Genomic DNA, 21,987 nt, shown 5'->3' on the forward strand with positions numbered 1-21,987 from the left:
TGCTGGCAGCGTCCTATACACTGGGCAGGAAGTGGGTACTGGCTGGCAGCGTCCTATACACATGGGGCAGGAGGTGGGTACTGGCTGGCAGCATCCTATACACAGGGGGCAGGAGGTGGGTACTGGCTGGCAGCATCCTATACACAGGGGGCAGGAGGTGGGTGCCTGCTGGCAGCGTCCTATACACAGGGGGCAGGAGGTGGGTACTGGCTGGCAGCGTCCTATACACAGGGGGCAGGAGGTGGGTACTGGCTGGCAGCATCTCATTCACAGGGGGAAGGAGGTGGGTACTAGCTGGCAACGTCCTATACAAAGGGGGCAGGAGGTGGGTACTGGCTGGCAGTGTCCTATACACAGGGGGCAGGAGGTGGGTACTGGCTGGCAGCATCTCATACACAGGGGGCAGGAGGTGGGTACTGGCTGGCAGCATCTCATACAAATGAGGCAGGAGGTGGGTATTGGCCGGCAGCTATACACAGAGATGGGGCAGGAGGTTGGTACTTGCTGGCAGCGTCCTATACACGGGGCAGGAGGTGGGTACTGGCTGGCAGCATCTCCTACACAGGTGGCAGGAGGTGGGTACTGGCTGGCAGCGTCCTATACACAGGGGGCAGGAGGTGGGTACTGGCTGGCAGCGTCCTATACACAGGGGGCAGGAGGTGGGTACTGGCTGGCAGCATCCTATACACAGGGGGCAGGAGGTGGGTACCTGCTGGCAGCGTCCTATACACAGGGGGCAGGAGGTGGGTATTGGCTGGCAGCGTCCTATACACAGGGGGCAGGAAGTGGGTACTGGCTGGCAGCATCCTATACACAGGGGGCAGGAGGTGGGTACCTGCTGGCAGCGTCCTATACACGGGGCAGGAGGTGGGTACTGGCTGGCAGCATCTCATACACAGGTGGCAGGAGGTGGGTACTGGCTGGCAGCATCTCATACAAAGGGGACAGGAGGTGGGTACTGTCTGGCATCATCCCATACACAGGGGGCAGGAGATGGGTACTGGCTGGCAGCGTCCTATACACAGGGGTCAGGAGGTGGGTACTGGATGGCAGCGTCCTATACACAGGGGGCAAGAGGTGGGTACTGGCTGGCAGCATCTCATACACATGGGGCAGGAGGTGGGTACTGGCAGCAGCTATACAAAGAGAGGGTGCAGGAGGTGGGTACTTGCTGGCAGCGTCCTGTACACGGGGCAAGAGGTGGGTACTGGCTGGCAGCGTCCTATACACAGGGGGCAGGAGGTGGGTAATGGCCGGCAGCATCTCATACACAGGGGGCAGAAGGTGGGTACTGGCCGGCAGCTATACACAGAGAGGGGGCAGGAGGTGGGTACTGGCTGGCAGCGTCCTGTACACGGGGCAGGAGGTGGGTACTGGCTGGCAGCATCTCATACACAGATGGCAGGAGGTGGGTACTGGCTGGCAGCGTCCTACACAGGGGGCAGGAGGTGGGTACTGGCTGGCAGCATCTCATACACAGGGGGCAGGAGGTGGGTATTGGCCGGCAGCTATACACAGAGAGGGGGCAGGAGGTGGGTACTTGCTGGCAGCGTCCTATACACGGGGCAGGAGGTGGGTACTGGCTGGCAGCGTCCTATACACAGGGGGCAGGAGGTGGGTACTGGCTGGCAGCATCCTATACACAGGGGGCAGGAGGTGGGTACTGGCTGGCAGCATCCTATACACAGGGGGCAGGAGGTGGGTACTGGCTGGCAGCATCCTATACACAGGGGGCAGGAGGTGGGTGCCTGCTGGCAGTGTCCTATACACAGGGGGCAGGAGGTGGGTACTGGCTGGCAGCGTCCTATACACAGGGGGCAGGAGGTGGGTACTGGCTGGCAGCATCTCATTCACAGGGGGAAGGAGGTGGGTACTAGCTGGCAACGTCCTATACAAAGGGGGCAGGAGGTGGGTACTGGCTGGCAGTGTCCTATACACAGGGGGCAGGAGGTGGGTACTGGCTGGCAGCATCTCATACACAGGGGGCAGGAGGTGGGTACTGGCTGGCAGCATCTCATACAAAGGAGGCAGGAGGTGGGTATTGGCCGGCAGCTATACACAGAGATGGGGCAGGAGGTTGGTACTTGCTGGCAGCGTCCTATACACGGGGCAGGAGGTGGGTACTGGCTGGCAGCATCTCCTACACAGGTGGCAGGAGGTGGGTACTGGCTGACAGCGTCCTATACACAGGGGGCAGGAGGTGGGTACTGGCTGGCAGCGTCCTATACACAGGGGGCAGGAGGTGGGTACTGGCTGGCAGCATCCTATACACAGGGGGCAGGAGGTGGGTACCTGCTGGCAGCGTCCTATACACACGGGGCAGGAGGTGGGTACTGGCTGGCAGCGTCCTATACACAGGGGGCAGGAGGTGGGTACTGGCTGGCAGCATCTCATACACAGGGGGCAGGAGGTGGGTACTGGCTGGCAGCGTCCTATACACAGGGGGCAGGAGGTGGGTACTGGCTGGCAGTGTCCTATACACAGGGGGCAGGAGGTGGGTACTGGCTGGCAGCATCTCATACACAGGGGGCAGGAGGTGGGTACTGGCTGGCAGCATCTCATACACAGGAGGCAGGAGGTGGGTATTGGCCGGCAGCTATACACAGAGATGGGGCAGGAGGTTGGTACTTGCTGGCAGCGTCCTATACACGGGGCAGGAAGTGGGTACTGGCTGGCAGCGTCCTATACACATGGGGCAGGAGGTGGGTACTGGCTGGCAGCATCCTATACACAGGGGGCAGGAGGTGGGTACTGGCTGGCAGCATCCTATACACAGGGGGCAGGAGGTGGGTGCCTGCTGGCAGCGTCCTATACACAGGGGGCAGGAGGTGGGTACTGGCTTACTGGCTGGCAGCATCTCATTCAAAGGGGGAAGGAGGTGGGTACTAGCTGGCAACGTCCTATACAAAGGGGGCAGGAGGTGGGTACTGGCTGGCAGTGTCCTATACACAGGGGGCAGGAGGTGGGTACTGGCTGGCAGCATCTCATACACAGGGGGCAGGAGGTGGGTACTGGCTGGCAGCATCTCATACAAAGGAGGCAGGAGGTGGGTATTGGCCGGCAGCTATACACAGAGATGGGGCAGGAGGTTGGTACTTGCTGGCAGCGTCCTATACACGGGGCAGGAGGTGGGTACTGGCTGGCAGCATCTCCTACACAGGTGGCAGGAGGTGGGTACTGGCTGGCAGCGTCCTATACACGGAGCAGGAGGTGGGTACTGGCTGGCAGTATCTCATACACAGGGGGCAGGAGGTGGGTACTGGCTGGCAGCATCACATACAAAGGGGGCAGAAAGGTGGGTACTGTCTGGCATCATCCCATACACAGGGGGCAGGAGGTGGGTACTGGCTGGCAGCATCCTATACACGGGGCAGGAGGTGGGTACTGGCTGGCAGCATCCTATACACGGGGCAGGAGGTGGGTACTGGCTGGCAGTGTCCTATACACAGGGGGTAGGAGGTGGGTACTGGCTGGCAGCATCTCATACACAGGGGGCAGGAGATGGGTACTGGCTGGCAGCATCTCATACACAGGGGGCAGGAGGTGGGTACTGGCTGGCAGCATCCTATACACGGGGCAGGAGGTGGGTACTGGCTGGCAGTGTCCTATACACAGGGGGTAGGAGGTGGGTACTGGCTGGCAGCATCTCATACACAGGGGGCAGGAGATGGGTACTGGCTGGCAGCATCTCATACACAGGGGGCAGGAGGTGGGTACTGGCTGGCAGCATCTCATACACAGGGGGCAGGAGGTGGGTATTGGCCGGCAGCTATACACAGAGATGGGGCAGGAGGTTGGTACTTGCTGGCAGCGTCCTATACACGGGGCAGGAGGTGGGTACTGGCTGGCAGCATCTCATACACAGGGGGCAGGAGATGGGTACTGGCTGGCAGCGTCCTATACACAGGGGGCAGGAGGTGGGTACTGGATGGCAGCGTCCTATACACAGGGGGCAGGAGGTGGGTACTGGCTGGCAGCATCTCATACACATGGGGCAGGAGGTGGGTACTGGCTGGCAGCGTCCTATACACGGGGCAGGAGGTGGGTACTGGCAGCATCTCATACACAGGGGGCAGGAGGTGGGTACTGGCTGGCAGCGTCCTATACACGGGGCAGGAGGTGGGTACTGGCTGGCAGCATCTCATACACAGGGGGCAGGAGGTGGGTACTGGCTGGCAGCGTCCTATACACAGGTGGCAGGAGGTGGGTACTGGCTGGCAGCAGCTCATACACAGGGGGCAGGAGGTGGGTACTGGCTGGCAGCGTCCTACACAGGGGGCAGGAGGTGGGTACTGGCCGGCAGCTATACACAGAGAGGGGGCAGGAGAAGACGCTAGAAGGTACTCATTGCTGACTATACAGTACCAGGCCCTGATAGTCACCGCGCTGATTCAGCCGGTAGGTTATCAGGAGTTGGAGTAATCCAGCTGCAACACCCGCAGTATTCAGTACATAGCAATACATATCTGATGTTACATCACTTCCCCCACGTGACCAAACGCTTGTGTGTATCCAGGAGACGTACAGGGCGATAGCTCACAGCTATAGGGCAGGAGAAAGTTACCGAAAGTAACCTCACCGCTGTCCGCAAAGTTCCCACCATTGGTTACAATGGAGCGCATAGGCGCTACATTGTATCACTGCCGTGTGCTGCCTGACAGACACTACAGGAGCACACAGCCAATCAGGAGGGTGCCACGACGTGGCGCTCCCTGATTGGCTGAAGGAACCCTCTTAGACAGGAGTCAGGGCGGGGTCCTGGCAGTCGGGGAAAGGGGTCCCATGTGAAAACATGGGGCCCCTTTCAGTGCGTGGTCGGGTGTTCGTTTTTTTATTTTGCAAAGTACGTGGATTATACAAAGAACAGAAGAGGACCGATCTACACTGGATTATGTGAGTATAATTTTTCCAACAGGTACCCCATGGATTCTACATGGAGAAGAGGACCGACCCTCGTGTGAACATAGGTAAGTATGTATGTTTGGCGGTGTACATGTATGTAATAAACTTATTCTTTCAAGGTGTGTGTCTCCTGTTTTTATTGGGGTATTTTTTTAGTAGTAGTACAACAACAGGTACCAGCGGGCCCGGTTTTCCACCGCATGCTGGTACTTGTGGTTCTCCAAGTACCAGCTTGCGGGGGAGGCTTGCTGGGACTTGTAGTACTGCTACTAAAAACAATATTCACATCTTTACAAAAAGGCTATCAGCCCCCCATCCGCCGCCCTTGGATGGGGGGGACAGCCTCGGGCTTCACCCCTGGCCCTTGGGTGGCTGGAGGGGGGGACCCCTTGATTTAAGGGGTTCCCACTCCTCCAGGGTACCCCGGCCAGCGGTGACTAGTTGGGTATGTAATGCCAGGGCCGCAGGGACCAATATAAAAGTGTCCCCCGGCTGTGGCATTATGTACCTGGCTAGTGGAGCCCGGTGCTGGTTTCAAAAATACGGGGGACCCCTACGCTTTTTGTCCCCCGTATTTTTGGAACCAGGACCAGGTGCAGAGCCCGGTGCTGGTTGATTAAATATGGGGGAACCCCTGTCATTTTTTCCCCCATATTTTTTCAACCAGGACCGGCTCAAAGAGCCCGAGGCTGGTTTTGTTTAGGAGGGGGCACCCCACGCATTTTTTTTTTTTTTTTTTTTTTTAACAATGTTTTTTTTTTTTTTTTACGAAAGGTGCACAATGAAGCCCAGCACGGATCTCACAGATCCGGCCGAGATTCATTGGGTTAATATCGGCAGTGTTTTACAATTCACTCCCGTAAAACACTGCCAAAAAATACGAATGACATCGGAAAATACGAAAATGCAGAATACGACAGCTTAGTAAATTAGTCGTAATAAATTCAAAAGGTTGCATATTTACACTTTCGATGTCATTCGTGTTTGAACTTTAACTTCATTCGGAAAAATAAGAATTTTAGTAAATATACACCAAAGGCGGCAGAAGACTTCAGATCTTCGTGAGGTACCGCGCAGCGGTCGCGCTGCGCGCCATTGCTCCCACACTCACACGCAAGGGCGCAGGGGGGGCGCCCTGGGCAGCAATTTTTACCTCATATATAGGCTGGCACAAGTATAGATACTGCTGAGGCAGTATATAAAGCCCCGCCAGTATAAAGAAACAGCGGGACCGAAGCCCGCCTTGTTGCCTCAGCTCTAACCAGCGCCATTTTCGCCACAGCATGCTGCAGAGAAGCTGCTCCCGGACTCTTTCCCTGCTGTACACAAGTAACAGGGTGCAAAACGAGGGGGGGGCACATTAATTTGGTGCAAAATGTATTATTATAAAAGCGCTTACTAGTCTGGGACTTTGTTTCAGAACCACAGGGCACTGGGTGTGAGCTGGCATACTCTCTCTCTGTCTTTCCAAAGGGCCTTATTGTGGGGCTGTCCCCATATCCATATATCCCAGTGTGTGTGGGGTGTCAGTACGTGTGTGTCGACATGTCTGAAGCGGAAGGCTCTTCTAGGGAGGATGCAGAGCAGATGGTAGTATTGTCTCCGGAGGCACCGCCGACGGCTAATTGGGTTGACATGTGGAATGTTTTGAATGCAAATGTGGCTTTATTACATAAGAGATTGGACAAAGCAGAGTCCAAATGCCAACCAGGGAGTCACTCCATGGCTCCTACTGTGTCACAAGACCCTGCAGGGTCCCAAAAACGTCCCTTTACCCAGATAGCAGACACTGATACCGACACGGATTCCGACTCCAGTGTCGACTATAATGAGGCAAAGTTGCACCCAAGGGTGGCAAAGAGTATTCAATACGTGATTATTGCAATAAAAGATGTATTACATATCAGAGGACCCGTCTGTCCCGGACACACGGGTCTGTATGTTTAAGGGGTAGAAACCTGAGGTAACATTTCCCCCAATCACATGAGCTGAACGCTTTATTTGAAAAGGCTTGGGAAACTCCAGACAAGAGGCTGCAGATTCCCAAGAGAATTATAATGGCTTATCCTTTCCCCTCACAGGACAGGTTACGGTGGGAATCCTCACCCACGGTGGACAAGGCCCTTATCCGCTTGTCCAAAAAGGTGGCCCTACCGTCCCCGGACACGGCGACCTTAAAAGACCCTGCGGATCGCAGGCAGGAAACTACCTTAAAATCAATTTATGCAACTACGGGAGCCCTGCTCAGACCAGCGGTAACGTCGGCATGGGTGGGGAGCGCAATTGCAGCATGGGCAGATAACTTGTCATCTGACCTGGACACCCTCGATAAAGACAGTGTTCTGTTGACATTAGGTCACATAAAGGACGCAGCGTTATATATGAGGGAGGCTGCGAGAGATATTGGGCTCTTGGGTTCAAGAGCAAATGCCATGGCAATTTCAGCTAGGAGGTTACTGTGGACCCGCCAATGGACTGGGGATGCTGACTCCAAGAGACTTATGGAGGCTTTGCCTTACAAGGGTGAAGTTCTGTTTGGGGAAGGCCTTGCGGACCTGGTTTCCACAGCTACCGTGGGTAAGTCTTCTTTTCTGCCTTACATTCCCCCACAGCAAAAGAAAACCCCTCAATACCAGATGCAGTCCTTTCGGTCTCGTAAATTCAGAAAGGGGCGCGGTTCATCCTTCCTTGCCAGAGGTAGGGGGAAAAGAACACCAGCTTCGGCTGGTTCCCAGGAGCAAAAGTCCTCCCTGACCTCTACCAAATCCACCGCATGACGCTGGGACCCCGCTGCGGGAGTCCGCACCGGTGGGGGCACGTCTTCAGCGCTTCAGCAAGGTCTGGGTTCTTTCGGACTTGGATCCTTGGGTAATAGGAATTGTGTCCCAAGGCTACAAACTGGAGTTCGAAGATGTGCCTCCACGCCGATTTTTAAAATCGGCCTTGCCAGCTTCTCTCTCAGAGAGAGCAATAGTTTCGACGGCTATACAAAAGCTGTGTCAACAGCAAGTGATTATCCAGGTTCCCCAGTTGCAACAGGGAAAGGGGTTCTATTCAACCCTGTTTGTGGTCCTGAAGCCGGACGGTTCGGTCAGACCGATTCTGAACCTAAAATCCCTAAATCTATATTTGAAGAGATTCAAATTCAAAATGGAATCTCTCCGGGCAGTGATCTCCAGCCTGGAAGGGGGGGATTTTATGGTGTCACTAGACATAAAGGATGCATACCTTCATGTCCCCATATATCCTCCTCATCAGGAGAACCTGAGATTCGCTGTACAGGATTGCCATTACCAGTTTCAGACGTTGCCGTTTGGACTTTCCACGGCCCTGAGGATTTTCACCAAGGTAATGGCAGAAAGGATGGTGCTCCTGCGCAAGCAGGGTGTCAAAATTATCCCGTACCTGGATGATCTCCTGATAAAAGCGAGATCAAGAGAACAATTACTGAAGAGCGTGGCTCTCTCTCTGAGGGTGCTACAACTACACAGCTGGCTTCTAAATTTGCCAAAGTCGCAGTTGGTCCCGACAACTCGGCTGTCGTTTTTGGGCATGATTCTGGACACGGAACGGCAGAGGGTTTTTCTTCCAGTGGAAAAAGCTCTGGAACTCCAGAACATGGTCAGGGTTCTGCTGAAACCAAAAAGAGTGTTGATTCATCAATGCACTCGAGTGTTGGGAAAGATTGTGGCGGCCTACGAGGCCATTCCGTTTGGCAGGTTCCATGCAAGAACTTTTCAGTGGGACCTACTGAGCAAGTGGTCAGGGTCCCATCTCCAAATGCATCAGATGATAAGCCTGTCCCCCAGGGCCAGGATTTCTCTCCTGTGGTGGCTCCAGAGTGCTCACCTTCTAGAGGGTCGCAGGTTTGGAATTCAAGATTGGGTTCTCGTGACCACGGACGTGAGCCTCCGAGGTTGGGGAGCAGTCACACAGGGGAATAACTTTCAGGGAATATGGTCAAGCCAGCAGGCTTGTATGCACATAAACGTGCTGGAATTAATGGCCATATACAACGGCCTGAGACAGGCGGAGCATCTCCTTCGCCACCTACCCGTTCTGATCCAGTCAGACAATATCACAGCCGTGGCGCATGTAAACCGCCAGGGCGGAACAAGAAGCAGAGCAGCAATGGCGGAGGCCACCAGGATTCTTCGCTGGGCGGAAAATCATGTAAGCGCTCTGTCCGCGGTATTCATTCCGGGAGTGGACAACTGGGAAGCAGACTTCCTCAGCAGACACGATCTCCATCCAGGAGAGTGGGGACTTCATCAAGAGGTCTTTGCAGAAGTGACAAGTTGTTGGGGACTCCCTCAAATAGACATTATGGCGTCACGCCTCAACAAGAAGCTTCGGACATATTGTTCCAGGGCAAGGGACCCTCAGGCAATAGCAGTGGACGCGCTAGTAACACCGTGGGTGTATCAAGCGGTCTATGTGTTCCCTCCGCTTCCGCTCATCTCAAAAATATTGAGAAGCATAAGAAGAACAAAAGTTCCGACGATACTCATTTTCCCAGATTGGCCTCGAAGGGCCTGGTATCCAGATCTTCAGGAAATGATCACAGAAGATCCTTGGCCGCTTCCTCTCAGAGAGGACCTGTTACAACAGGGGCCGTGTGTGTTCCAAGACTTACCGTGATTACGTTTAACGGCATGGCGGTTGAACACCAGATCCTAGCTAGGAAAGGTATTCCAGGGGAAGTCATCCCTACTCTACTTAAAGCTAGGAAGGAAGTAAAGGCAAAGCACTATCACCGTATCTGGAGGAAGTATGTATCTTGGTGTGAATCCAAGAATGCTCCTACGGAAGAATTCCAGCTGGGTCGTTTTCTCCATTTTCTACAGACAGGACTGGATATGGGCCTAAAGTTAGGTTCCATTAAGGTGCAGATTCCGGCCTTATCAATATTCTTTCAGAAGGAATTGGCCTCTCTTCCAGAAGTACAGACTTTTGTGAAAGGAGTACTGCACATCCAACCTCCTTTTGTGCCCCCTGTGGCACCGTGGGACCTGAACGTGGTGTTGCAGTTCCTTAAATCACATTTGTTTGAACCACTTCAAACTGTTGAGCTAAAATTTCTCACGTGGAAAGTGGTCGTGTTATTGGCCTTGGCATCTGCAAGGCGGGTGTCAAAATTGGCGGCCTTGTCCCACAAGAGCCCCTATATGATTTGCCATGTGGATAGAGCGGAATTGAGAACTCGTCCACAATTTCTACCTAAGGTGGTTTCGTCGTTTCACATGAACCAACCTATTGTAGTGCCGGTGGCTACGGATGTCTTGGAGGAGTCCAAGTCCCTTGATGTAGTCAGTGCTTTAAAAATCTATGTAGCCAGAACGGCTCGTATTAGGAAAACAGAGGCTCTGTTTGTCCTATATGCGGCCAACAAGGTTGGCACTCCTGCTTCCAAGCAGACTATTGAACGCTGGATCTGTAACACGATTCAGCGGGCTCATTCTACGGCGGGATTGCCGTTACCAAAATCGGTGAAGGCCCATTCCACTTGGAAGGTGGGCTCTTCTTGGGCGGCTGCCCGAGGTGTCTCGGCATTACAGCTTTGCCGAGCAGCTACTTGGTCGGGTTCAAACACTTTTGCAAAATTCTATAAGTTTGATACCCTGGCTGATGAGGACCTTCTGTTTGCTCAATCGGTGCTGCGGAGTCATCCGCACTCTCCCGCCCGGTCTGGAGCTTTGGTATAAACCCCATGGTCCTTACGGAGTCCCCAGCATACTCTAGGACGTAAGAGAAAATAAAATTTTAAACCTACCGGTAAATCTTTTTCTCCTAGTCCGTAGAGGATGCTGGGCGCCCGTCCCCGTGCGGAATAAATCTGCAGTACTTGTACATAGTTACTGATGTAGTTACACGAGAGTTGTGTACGGTTGAGATCACAGACTGTTGCTGATTTCTGTTGTTCATGCTGTTAACTGGTTTAGTTATATACCATGTTATACGGTGTGTTTGTGGTGTGAGCTGGTATGTATCTCACCCTTAATTAACAAAATCCTTTTCCTCGAAATGTCCGTCTCCTCTGGGCACAGTTCTATAACTGAGGTCTGGAGGAGGGGCATAGAGGGAGGAGCCAGCTCACGCCCATTAAAAGATCTTAGAGTGCACATGTCTCCTGCGGAGCCCGTCTATAGCCCATGGTCCTTACGGAGTCCCCAGCATCCTCTACGGACTAGGAGAAAAAGATTTACCGGTAGGTTTAAAATCTTATTTTTTTTGTTTTTTTTCTGTGGGGAACTGATGGTGTGCCTTGGCAATTTTAAAATATTGTTTGGTGTGCCGCGAAAAAGGTTGAAAATCACTGAGCTAGAGGGTAAAAGGACCCCAACACCACCACCATGGTGACCCCTCGGGTCGGGGGGGGGGGGGGGGGGATTGAGAATGTGAGGCCCTCAGTAGAAAAAGCAGCAGGAGTACTATCAGTGGGGGCAATGAAAAGTACAGTCAGGAGGCTACAGAGGCATGACCAGTCCCTTACCCAAATTGTGCTTACTTTATTAGCTGTCGTTCTGATTTTATCTATACATATCAGTGAGTTGCTTATTGCGCACTGTAATTTTATATATATATATATATATATATATATATATAAATATATATATATATATATATATATTTTTTTTTTTAAAGTTGTGCAATTGTACCCCGCATCCGCAGCGGCTGCACCCTCACAGACGCGTTAGGCCAAGTGTGTTTTGTGTTTTATTTTAATTCTTCAACGTTAGCTAAAATAATATATTTGTTTGCCTATGTTCCAGGTGTCCGCGCAAGTTGTCCCATGACATTTTATCAGATCACAATCAGATGGTGCTGAAGGATAATGAGCTCAGCGGGCTGAATGATCAGGAATTAAAGGTCCTTCTGCTGCAGAATGACAACCAGCTGCTACCGGAGGTGAGACTTACCACCGCTGCGCTGCAGCAGACAATCCGTATAATTCCAAAATATTCACCGACTTTACTGATTTTTTATATGAGATATTATGGTTTAGAATGTGCTCTGAGGGTTGTGGCTTCACCTGACATTGGTGTCTCTCTGAAGATCAGGGTGTGGCTTGGGCGGGGTTTAGTACGTGGCCTAATGATTTCTAATAGAGAGAGAGGTGGGTATATGTGACAAGGAAAGTGTGGGGCATAATGTGTCACCAAGAACAGAGAGTGGGGTGCAGGGCAAAGGACCAGGTGTGACAGGTATTTGATGTACTACATGATGTATGTTTACTGTGCGTTGATTGTATGTTTAAGACATGCACGAGTGAAGGGCCCCCTGGAATATGTCAAGCTCAGGGCCCCATATTGCCTTAATCCCCCACTGAGCACATCCCATCGCTGCATAACATTTGCTGTTACGATTCTGTCCTGTTACCATAGCAAATGTAATAAATATAAGTATGTACAGTGTGAGACGGAGCAGTAAGAATAGGAAATATAGTGGATATTCTTAATCCCAGACTTTTGCAACGTTCAGCAAATTAGATATAATTGTTTGGCCGAGCGCCCCTCTTACCTCTCCTATGTGCATCAGAGGTGTGGGGCTTATTACTGTATCACTGACCCTTTCTCCACAGATGTGTCGGCAATACTGGAACGGCACCTGTGACCAAGGGAATGCGTGTACACGGCTGCACGTCTGTGGATATTTCATGCGAGGGGAATGCAACCGACAAGTTTGCAAAAACTCACACAATCTTCTGGAGGCGAATCCCGATTTACTGCATGATCGCCACAAGCTACCTGTCGACGCTGTGCAGAACTTTCAGATGCTCTGCGTAATCAAACACAACCTGCGGCACCAGGATAGAGGCAGAGACGTGAGAAGGGGAGCACCGCGAGGCCGCGGGGGCAGAGGACGGGGACGGGCCAAATCCAGAAATAGACCAGGATCTCAGGACATATTGCAGGACAGGAGTCGAGGAAGACAGATGGAAGGAACAGGTATCCGGCTAATAAATTATTTCAGAAATAAGTAACTTATGACCTCTGTAAATGACGGATTTAATGACCACATTTACTGTACAGTTATTGCATTTTTGGTGCTAACGATGATTTGTATATTTGGAAGATTAGAATTATTTCTAAGTTTGCAACTACCGTATATACTCGATTATAAGCCGACTTTTTCAGCACGTTTTTTTGTGCTGAAAAAGCCACCTCGGCTTATAATCGAGTCAGCATTAGGAGGGACACGGAGAGCGCAGTGCGCGGCTCTCCTGTGTCCCTCCTGCATCTCCGGCGGTGTGTGTGTTAAAGGAAGTGCACGAACCGGCACTTCCTTTAACACACGCCGCTGCCGCCGGAGACGCAGGAGGGACACAGGAGAGCCGCGCACTGCGCTCTCCATGTCCCTTCTTCAGAAGACAGCGCGGGAGCGGCGGAGGGTAAGTATCTAGCACTGTGGGGCACATCTGGCACTGTGGGGCATATCTGGCACATCTGGCACTGTGGGGCATATCTGGCACTGTGGGGCATATCTAGCACTGTGGGGCATATCTAGCACTGTGGGGCATATCTGGCACATCTGGCACTGTGGGGCATATCTAGCACTGGGGGGCATATCTGGCACATCTGGCACTGTGGGGCATATCTAGCAGTGGGGGGCATATCTGGCACTGTGGGGCATATCTAGCACTGGGGGGCATATCTGGCACATCTGGCACTGTGGGGCATATCTGGCACTGTGGGGCATATCTGGCACTGTGGGGGCATATCTGGCACTGTGGGGCATATCTGGCACTGTGGGGCATATCTGGCACATCTAGCACTGTGGGGCATATCTGGCACTGTGGGGCATATCTGGCACTGTGGGGCATATCTGGCACTGTGGGGGCATATCTGGAAGCATGAGGGCATATCTGGCACTGTGAGGGCATATCTGGCAGTATGAGGGCATATCTGGCACTGAGGGCTGTGTACGGCTAGAGCTGCATTTCCCACCCTAGGCTTATACTCGAGTCAATAAGTTTTCCCAGGTTTTTGGGGTAAAATTAGGTGCCTCGGCTTATATTCGGGTCGACTTATACTCGAGTATATATGGTACATGGAAAAACTTTAAAAATGATTGTAGTCTCATCCAATATCATTTAAACCATGTTTGTTGTTTTTCTATTGCAGCCTAGTTTTTCATTTAAATGAAATAATTCCCCTATTTTTCATAGACTTCTAACGAAACAACAGGATTGTCATTTTGGTTCCGTCTACAGTGGTCTAATGATGATAAATTCATTTAGGGTTCCAGGATCGGGGGAGATCGAGCAGCCGGCCAGCGTCTGAGAGTGGCGAGAGTCATCATTGCTGGTCTGAAGACGATGACGATGGACAACAGAAAACTGAGCTAGAAAAGTTAATGGAAGACTGGTTTACACCCGAAACACCCGGTTCAGGCAACACACACGTGGGATCAGAGAGACGACCCAAATTAACTGCACCGCCATCCAACGCGCGCAAAGTGCGTCCTCGTCGGTCAGATACAACTATACCTAATGCAGCGCAAGCTCGCACAGAGCGACTGTCATCTGCTAGCTCAGACAAAGCAATGAGTGCACCAAGCGCTCCACTTACAGGAGCAAGTGAGCCAATCGGACCATCCCGTGTTCCACCAACATCTCTCGGTAGACTGAACTCAAATTATTCCGTTGATGGTGACTCTATAAGAGGGGGTCCAAATACATCTAGCCCAACAGCGCTCACTGGATCTACTAAGCCGGTAAATACTCCAATCTCAGCCACATGCAGTGCATCACCCTCTTCCCAGCCCTACTACAGTAGAATAAACAGGCCAACAACATCTGCAATAACCCCTTCAGTCACTGTGACACAGTTTGGGGGGCTTTATCAACCAGGCGCACAATCTAGGTGCACAATCAGAGCGGAGCAAGTATCACCTGCTGCATCGAGCAACGCAATGACTGCACCAACCGACGCACTTCAAAACTCCAGTCAACCGCTCGGACCATCCAATGTTCCACCAACATCTCCGGTTGGGTTAACCTCATATCAGCCAACACGGCTCTCTGGAGCAAGTTCAGTATCCAGTACAGTGTCCAATGATCTGAACGAGAGGCCATCCGGCGTTCCACCGGTAACGCCTCGTGCTTTATCCACCGCTACAGCACCTGCTAATGCCGCAGCATCGCCCCTTGGTGGTACAAGCAGTCTACGCGCATCAAGCTTCTATAGTGACACATCCAGGCTATCTGAGGGAGCCGACCATTCAAGCAAGCTCCTCGCCAGCGTAAAGCCAGTGTCAAGACCTGATCTCAGCCAACTGTCTGGCACCAGATCAGCAGATGAAGTTTCCCAACATCAGCCGCTCGCCAGAACGTCCCCAGATAGACCTACGTTATCCAGAAAATGTAAGCTCTTGTGTCCAGTTTTTGAGGCAAGGCGGGGTTATATTGAAAGGTCTGTGATCTATTACAGTACAAACCATAGATGGTCACTTAATGCTTAGATAGTTATATTCAAATATAAATATGTATGTTACGTTTGCGTAAGAATGCCCCAATATTCTAGAAGCAGTGGTCGTTCTTTGAAAATAGGGAGCTCCCCCTGAACTGATGAGGAGAGGGGAGCCAGGACTCCCTGAGCCATGGCAGGCTTCTCACATAGTTGTTATGATATAAGAAGGGGGCACAGACGCAGGGGTGAAGCTAGGCTCTTCCGCCTGGGGATAAGAATCAGTTTGGCATCCCCCCTACCCCAGCCTAAGTCCCAGTAATGTCCGCGGACTGCCCATCATTCTCCCCATTCCTGAAGTGCCAATGTAATGCCACACGTCATACCCATGTAACACACCAGTGTAAATTAACATTTTTTCTTGCACTTTTAGATTAATAAAATGTTACAGTCATCTCTTCTGGTCACCAGCCAACATAACACATTAGTATGCCCCCTGGCACCATAACTCTCACTGCCACTTCAAAGTTCTTTCTCTAACGTCCTAGTGGATGCTGGGGACTCCGTCAGGACCATGGGGAATAGCGGGCTCCGCAGGAGACAGGGCACATCTAAAAAAGCTTTTAGGTCACATGGTGTGTACTGGCTCCTCCCCCTATGACCCTCCTCCAAGCCTCAGTTAGGTTTTTGTGCCCGTCCGAGAGGGTGCAATCTAGGTGGCTCTCTTAAAGAGCTGTTTAGAAAAGTTTTTTTTTAGGTTTCTAATCAGTGATTCCTGCTGGCGACAGGATCACTGCAACGAGGGACTTAGGGGAGAGACTTGCAACTCACCTGCGTGCAGGAGGATTGAAGTCTTAGGCTACTGGACACTGAGCTCCAGAGGGAGTCGGAACACAGGTCAGCCTGGGGTTCGTCCCGGAGCCGCGCCGCCGATCCCCCTTACAGACGCTGAAGAACAGAACGGAGGTCCGGAAACAGGCGGCAGAAGACTCCTCAGTCTTCATGAAGGTAGCGCACAGCACTGCAGCTGTGCGCCATTGTTGCTACACGGCTCACTGATCTCGGTCACGGAGGGTGCAGGGCGCTGCTGGGGGCGCCCTGGGCAGCAATATAGATTACCTTAGAGGCAAATAAATACATCACATATAGCCATTAAGGCTATATGTATGTATTTAACCCAGGCCAGTTTTCCTAATAACCGGGAGAAAAGCCCGCCGTGAAAGGGGCGGAGCTTATTCTCCTCAGCACTCAGCGCCATTTTCCTGACCAGCTCCGCTGGTGAGGAAGGCTCCCACTCTCCCCTGCACTACAGAAACAGGGTTAAAGAGAAGGGGGGCATAAATTGGCGATATAATTATATATTAAGAGCCCATATATAGAAACAACACCTTCTAGGGTTGTTATATACATTATGGCGCTTTTGGTGTGTGCTGGCAAACTCTCCATCTGTCTCCCCAAAGGGCTAGTGGGTCCTGTCCTCTATCAGAGCATTCCCTGTATGTGTGTGCTGTAGGTCGGTACATGTGTGTCGACATGTATGAGGAAAATGTTGGTGAGGAGACGGAGAAAATTGCCTGTAATGGTGATGTCACTCTCTAGGGAGTCGACACCAGAATGGATGGCTTACTTATGGAATTACGTGATAATGTCAACACGCTGCAAGCCGGTTGACGACATGAGACAGCCGGCGGACAAATTAGTATCGGTCCAGGCGTCTCAGACACCGTCAGGGGCTTGTAAAAACGCCCATTTACCTCAGTCGGTCGACAGACACTGACACGGACACTGACCCCAGTGTCGACGGTGAAGAAACAAACGTATTTTTCCTTTAGGGCCACAAGTTACATGTTAAGGGCAATGAAGGAGGTGTTACGTATTTCTGATACCACAAGTACCACAAATAAGGGTATTTTGTAGGGTGGGAATAAACTACTTGTAGTTTTGCCTGAATCAGATAAATTAAATGAAGTGTGTGATGATACGTGGGGTTCCTCCGACAGAAAGTTATGGGCGGTATACCCTTTTTCCCGCCAGTAGTAAGGGCGAGTTGGAAAACACACCTTAGGGTGGACAAGGCGCTCACACGCTTATAAAAAACATGGCGTTACCGTTTCCAGATACGGCCGCCCTCAAGGAGCCAGCTGATAGGAAGCTGGAAAATATCATAACAGTATATACACACATACTGGTGTTATACTACGACCAGCAATCGCCTCAGCCTGGATGTGCAGCGCTGAGGGGGCTTGGTCGGATTTCCTGACTGAAAATTTTGATACCCTTGACAGGGACAGGATTTTATTGTCTATAGAGCATTTTAAGGATGCATTTCTATATATGTGTGATGCGCAGAGGCATATTTGCATTCTGGCATCAAGAGTAAATGTGATGTACATATCTGCCAGACGAAGACACGACAGTGGTCAGGTGAGGCAGATTCCAGACGGCATATGGAAGTATTGCCGTATAAAGGGGCGGTCCATTGGACCTGGTGGCCATGGCAACAGCTGAAAAATCCACCTTTTGTTACCCCGAGTCACATATTGGCAGAAAAGGACACAGTCTTTTCAGTCTCAGTCCTTTCGTCCCCATACGGGCAGGCGGGCGAAGGCCAGTCATATCTGCCCAGGGGGAGAGGAAAGGGAAGAAGACTGCAGCAAGCAGCTCATTCCCAGGAACAGAAGCTCCTCACGGCTTCTGCCAAGTCCGCAGCATAACGCTGGGGCCGTACAAGCGGACTCAGGTGCGGTAGGGGGTCATCTCAAGAGTTTCAGCAACACTCGCAAGGGAACTCCGGGATCCTACATGTAATATCCCAGGTGTACATTGGAAATTCGAGACGTCTCCCCCTCACACAATTCACAGGCTGTATTCCCAGCAGGTGATAATCAAAGTACCCTTCTTACAACAAGGAAGGGGGTATTATTCCACACTATATTGTGGTACTGAAGCCAACCGGCTCGGTGAGATCTGAAATATTTGAACACTTACATACAAGCGTTCAAATCAAGATGGAGTCACTCGGAGCAGTGATAGCGAACCAGGAAGAAGGGGACGATATGATGTCACTGGATATCAGGGACGTTTACCTACAGGTCCAAATTTGCCCTTCTCACCAAGGGTACTTCAGGTTCCTGGTACAGAACTGTCACTATCAGTTCAGACGCTGCCGTTTGGATTGTCCACGGCGCCCCGGGTCTTTACCAAGGTAATGGCCGGAATGATGATTTTTCTTAAAAGAAACATGGACGCTTTCCTGATAAGGGCAAGGTCCAGAGAACAGTTGGAGGTCGGAGTAGCACTATCTTAAGTAGTTCTACGACAGCACGAGTGGATTCTAAATATTCCAAAATCGCAGCTTTTTCCGACGACACGTCTACTGTTCCTAGGGAAGATTCTGGACACAGTCCAGAAAAACGTGTTTCTCCCAGTGGAGAAAACCAGGGAGTTATCCGAGCTAATCGGGATCCTCCTAAAACCAGGAAAAGTGTCAGTGCATCATTGCACAAGAGTCCTGGTAAAAATGGTGGCTTATTACGAAGCAATTCCATTCGGCAGATTTCCCGCAAGAACTCTTCAGTGGGATCTGCTGGACAAATGGTCCGGATCGCATCCTCAGATGCATCAGCGGATAACCCTATATCCAAGGAAAAGGGTGTCTCTCCTGTGGTGATTACAGAGTGCTCATCTTCTAGAGGGCCGCAGATTCGGCATTCAGGATTGGATGCCGGTGACCACGGAGGCCAGCCTGAGAGGCTGGGGAACAGTCACACAGGGAAAAAAAATTTCCAGGGAAGTGTGATTAAGTCTGGAGAATTCTCTCCGCATAAATAAGCTTAGAGCAATTTTATAATGCTCTAAACTTAGCTAGACCTCTGCTTCAAGGTCAGCCGGTATTGATCCAGTGGGATAACATCACGGCAGTCGCCCACGTAAACAGAAGGGCGGCACAAGAAGCAGGAGGGCAGTGAAAACTGCAAGGATTTTTCGCTAGGCGGAAAATCATGTGATAGCACTGTCAGCAGTGTTCTTTCCGGGAGTGGACGACTGGGAAGCAGACTTCCTCAGCAGGCATGACCTCCACCCGGGAGAGTGGAAACTTCATAGGGAAGTTTTTCAACATGATTGTGGACCGTTGGCAAAGACCAAAGGTGGACATGATGGCGTCCCGCCCGAACAAAAAACGGGACAGGTATTCCGCCAGGTCATGAGACCTTCAGGCGATAGCTGTGGATGTTCTGGTAACACCGTGGGTGTACCAGTCTGTGTATGTGTTCCCTCCTCTGTTTCTCATAACCAGGGTATTGAGAATTATAAGACATAGAGGAGTATGAACTATACTAGTGGCTCCGGATTGGCCAAGAGGGACTTGGTACCCGGAACTTCAAGAAATGCTCACAGAGGACTAAGGGCCTGGGGAGCTAAGAAGGGACTTGATTCAGCAAGTACCATGTCTATTCCAAGACTTACCGCGGCTGCGTTTGACGGCATGGCGGTTGAATGCCGGATCCTGAGGGGAAAAGGCATTCCATAAGAGGTCATACCTACCCTGGTCAAAGCCAGGAAGGAGGTGACCGCACAACGTCATCACCACATGTGGTGAAAATATGTTGCGTGGGTGAGGCCAGGAAGGCTCCACGACGGAAATTCAACTAGGTCGATTTCTACACTTCCTGAAAACAGGAGTGTTTTGGACCTCAAATTGGGGTTCATTAACATTTAAATTTCGGCCCTGTAGATTTTCTTCCAGAAAGAATTGACTTCAGTTCCTGAAGTCCAGATTGTAAAGGATGTATTGCATATACAGCTTTTTTGTGCCCCTAGGGGCACCGTGAGATCTCAACATAGTGTTGGGATTTCTTAAAATCGTATTGGTTTGAACCGCTCAAATCTGTGGATTTGAAATATCTCACATGGAAAGTGACCATGCTGTTGACAAATATCTCACATGGGAAGTGACCATGTTGTTAGCCCTGGCCTCGGCCAGGCGATTGTCAGAATGGGCGGCTTTGTCTTACAAAAGCCCATATTAAAATTTTCCATTTGAACAGGACAGAACTGGGACTCGTCTCCAGTTTCTTCATAAAGGGGTGTCAGCGTTTTCACCTGAAACAACCTCTTGTGGTGCCTGCGGCTACTAGGGACTTGGAGGACTCCAAGTTACTAGACGTGGTCAGGGCCCTAAAAAAATATATATATATATATATATATATATATATATATATATATATATAGTTAGGACGGCTGGAGTCAGAAAGTCTGACTTGCTGTTTATACTGTATACACCCAACAAGCTGGGTGCTCATGCTTCTAAGCAGTCTATTGCACGCTGGATTTGTAGTACAATTCAGCTTGCACATTCTGTGGCAGGCCTGCCACAGACGAAATATGTAGATGCCCATTCCACAAGGAAGGTGGGCTCATCCTGGGCGGCTGCCCGAGGAGTCTCGGCATTACAACTTTGCCGAGCAGCTACGTGGTCAGGGGAGAACACGTTTGTAAAATTTTACAAATTTTGATACTCTGGCTAAGGAGGACCTGGAGTTCTCTCATTCGGTGCTGCAGAGTCATCCGCACTCTCCCGCCCGTTTGGGAGCTTTGGTATAATCCCCATGGTCCTGACGGAGTCCCCAGCATCCACTAGGACGTTAGAGAAAATAAGAATTTACTTACCGATAATTCTATTTCTCGTAGTCCGTAGTGGATGCTGGGCGCCCATCCCAAGTGCGGATTGTCTGCAATGCTTGTACATAGTTATTGTTACAAAAATCGGGTTATTACTATTGTTGTGAGCCATCTTTTCGGAGGCTACTTCGTTTTGTTATCATACTGTTAACTGGGTTCAGATCACAAGTTGTACGGTGTGATTGGTGTGGCTGGTATGAGTCTTACCCGGGATTCAAGATCCTTCCTTATTGTGTACGCTCGTCCGGGCACAGTACCTAACTGAGGCTTGGAGGAGGGTCATAGGGGGAGGAGCCAGTACACACCATGTGACCTAAAAGCTTTTTTAGATGTGCCCTGTCTCCTGCGGAGCCCGCTATTCCCCATGGTCCTGACGGAGTCCCCAGCATCCACTACGGACTACGAGAAATAGAATTATCGGTAAGTAAATTCTTATTTTAACTGCCCCTCCATATCTCTCACTGCCCCCCATATCTCTCTAACTGCCCCTCCATATTTCTCACTGCCCCCCCATATCTCACTGACTACCCCGCCATATCTCTCTAACTACCCCTCCATATATCTCCCTGCCCCCCATATTCTCTTACTGCCCCTTTCATATCTGTCTAACTGCTCTTCAATAGTTCTCATTGCCCCCTTCATATCTCTCCAACTACCCTCTCCATATCTCTCACTGCCCCTGCATATCTCTCTCATTGCCCCTCCATATCTCACTGACCCCCAAATCTTTCATTGCCCCTCCATATCTTACTGCCCCCCATATCTCTCTGACTACCCCCATATCTCTCACTGCCCCCCATATCTCTCTGACTACCCCCATATCTTTCACTGCCCCCATATCTCTCTGACTACCGCCCATATCTCACACTAACCCCATATCTCTCACTGACCCCATATCTCTCTAACTACCCCTCCATATCTCTCTAACTACCCCTCCATATCGCTCACTGCCCCCCATATCTCTCTGACTACCCCCATATCTCTCACTGCCCCC

The 21,987-nt window shown here is 51.2% G+C and overlaps 1 protein-coding gene across 1 annotated transcript in view; it reads left to right on the forward strand.

Annotated features, from left to right (window-relative positions):
• The window catches only part of LOC134933798 (zinc finger CCCH-type antiviral protein 1-like), a 78,390-nt gene that overhangs the window by 15,919 nt on the left and 40,484 nt on the right, over positions 1-21,987 (forward strand). The window contains exons 2-4 of the mRNA XM_063929257.1: positions 11,676-11,811; positions 12,485-12,851; positions 14,144-15,268. Of these exons, the coding sequence (XP_063785327.1) occupies positions 11,676-11,811; positions 12,485-12,851; positions 14,144-15,268 (1,628 nt within the window). The remainder of the gene's footprint in view (positions 1-11,675; positions 11,812-12,484; positions 12,852-14,143; positions 15,269-21,987) is intronic.

The sequence above is a fragment of the Pseudophryne corroboree genome, chromosome 6 (genome assembly GCF_028390025.1).
Source record: "Pseudophryne corroboree isolate aPseCor3 chromosome 6, aPseCor3.hap2, whole genome shotgun sequence".
Taxonomy (NCBI): Eukaryota; Metazoa; Chordata; class Amphibia; order Anura; family Myobatrachidae; genus Pseudophryne; species Pseudophryne corroboree.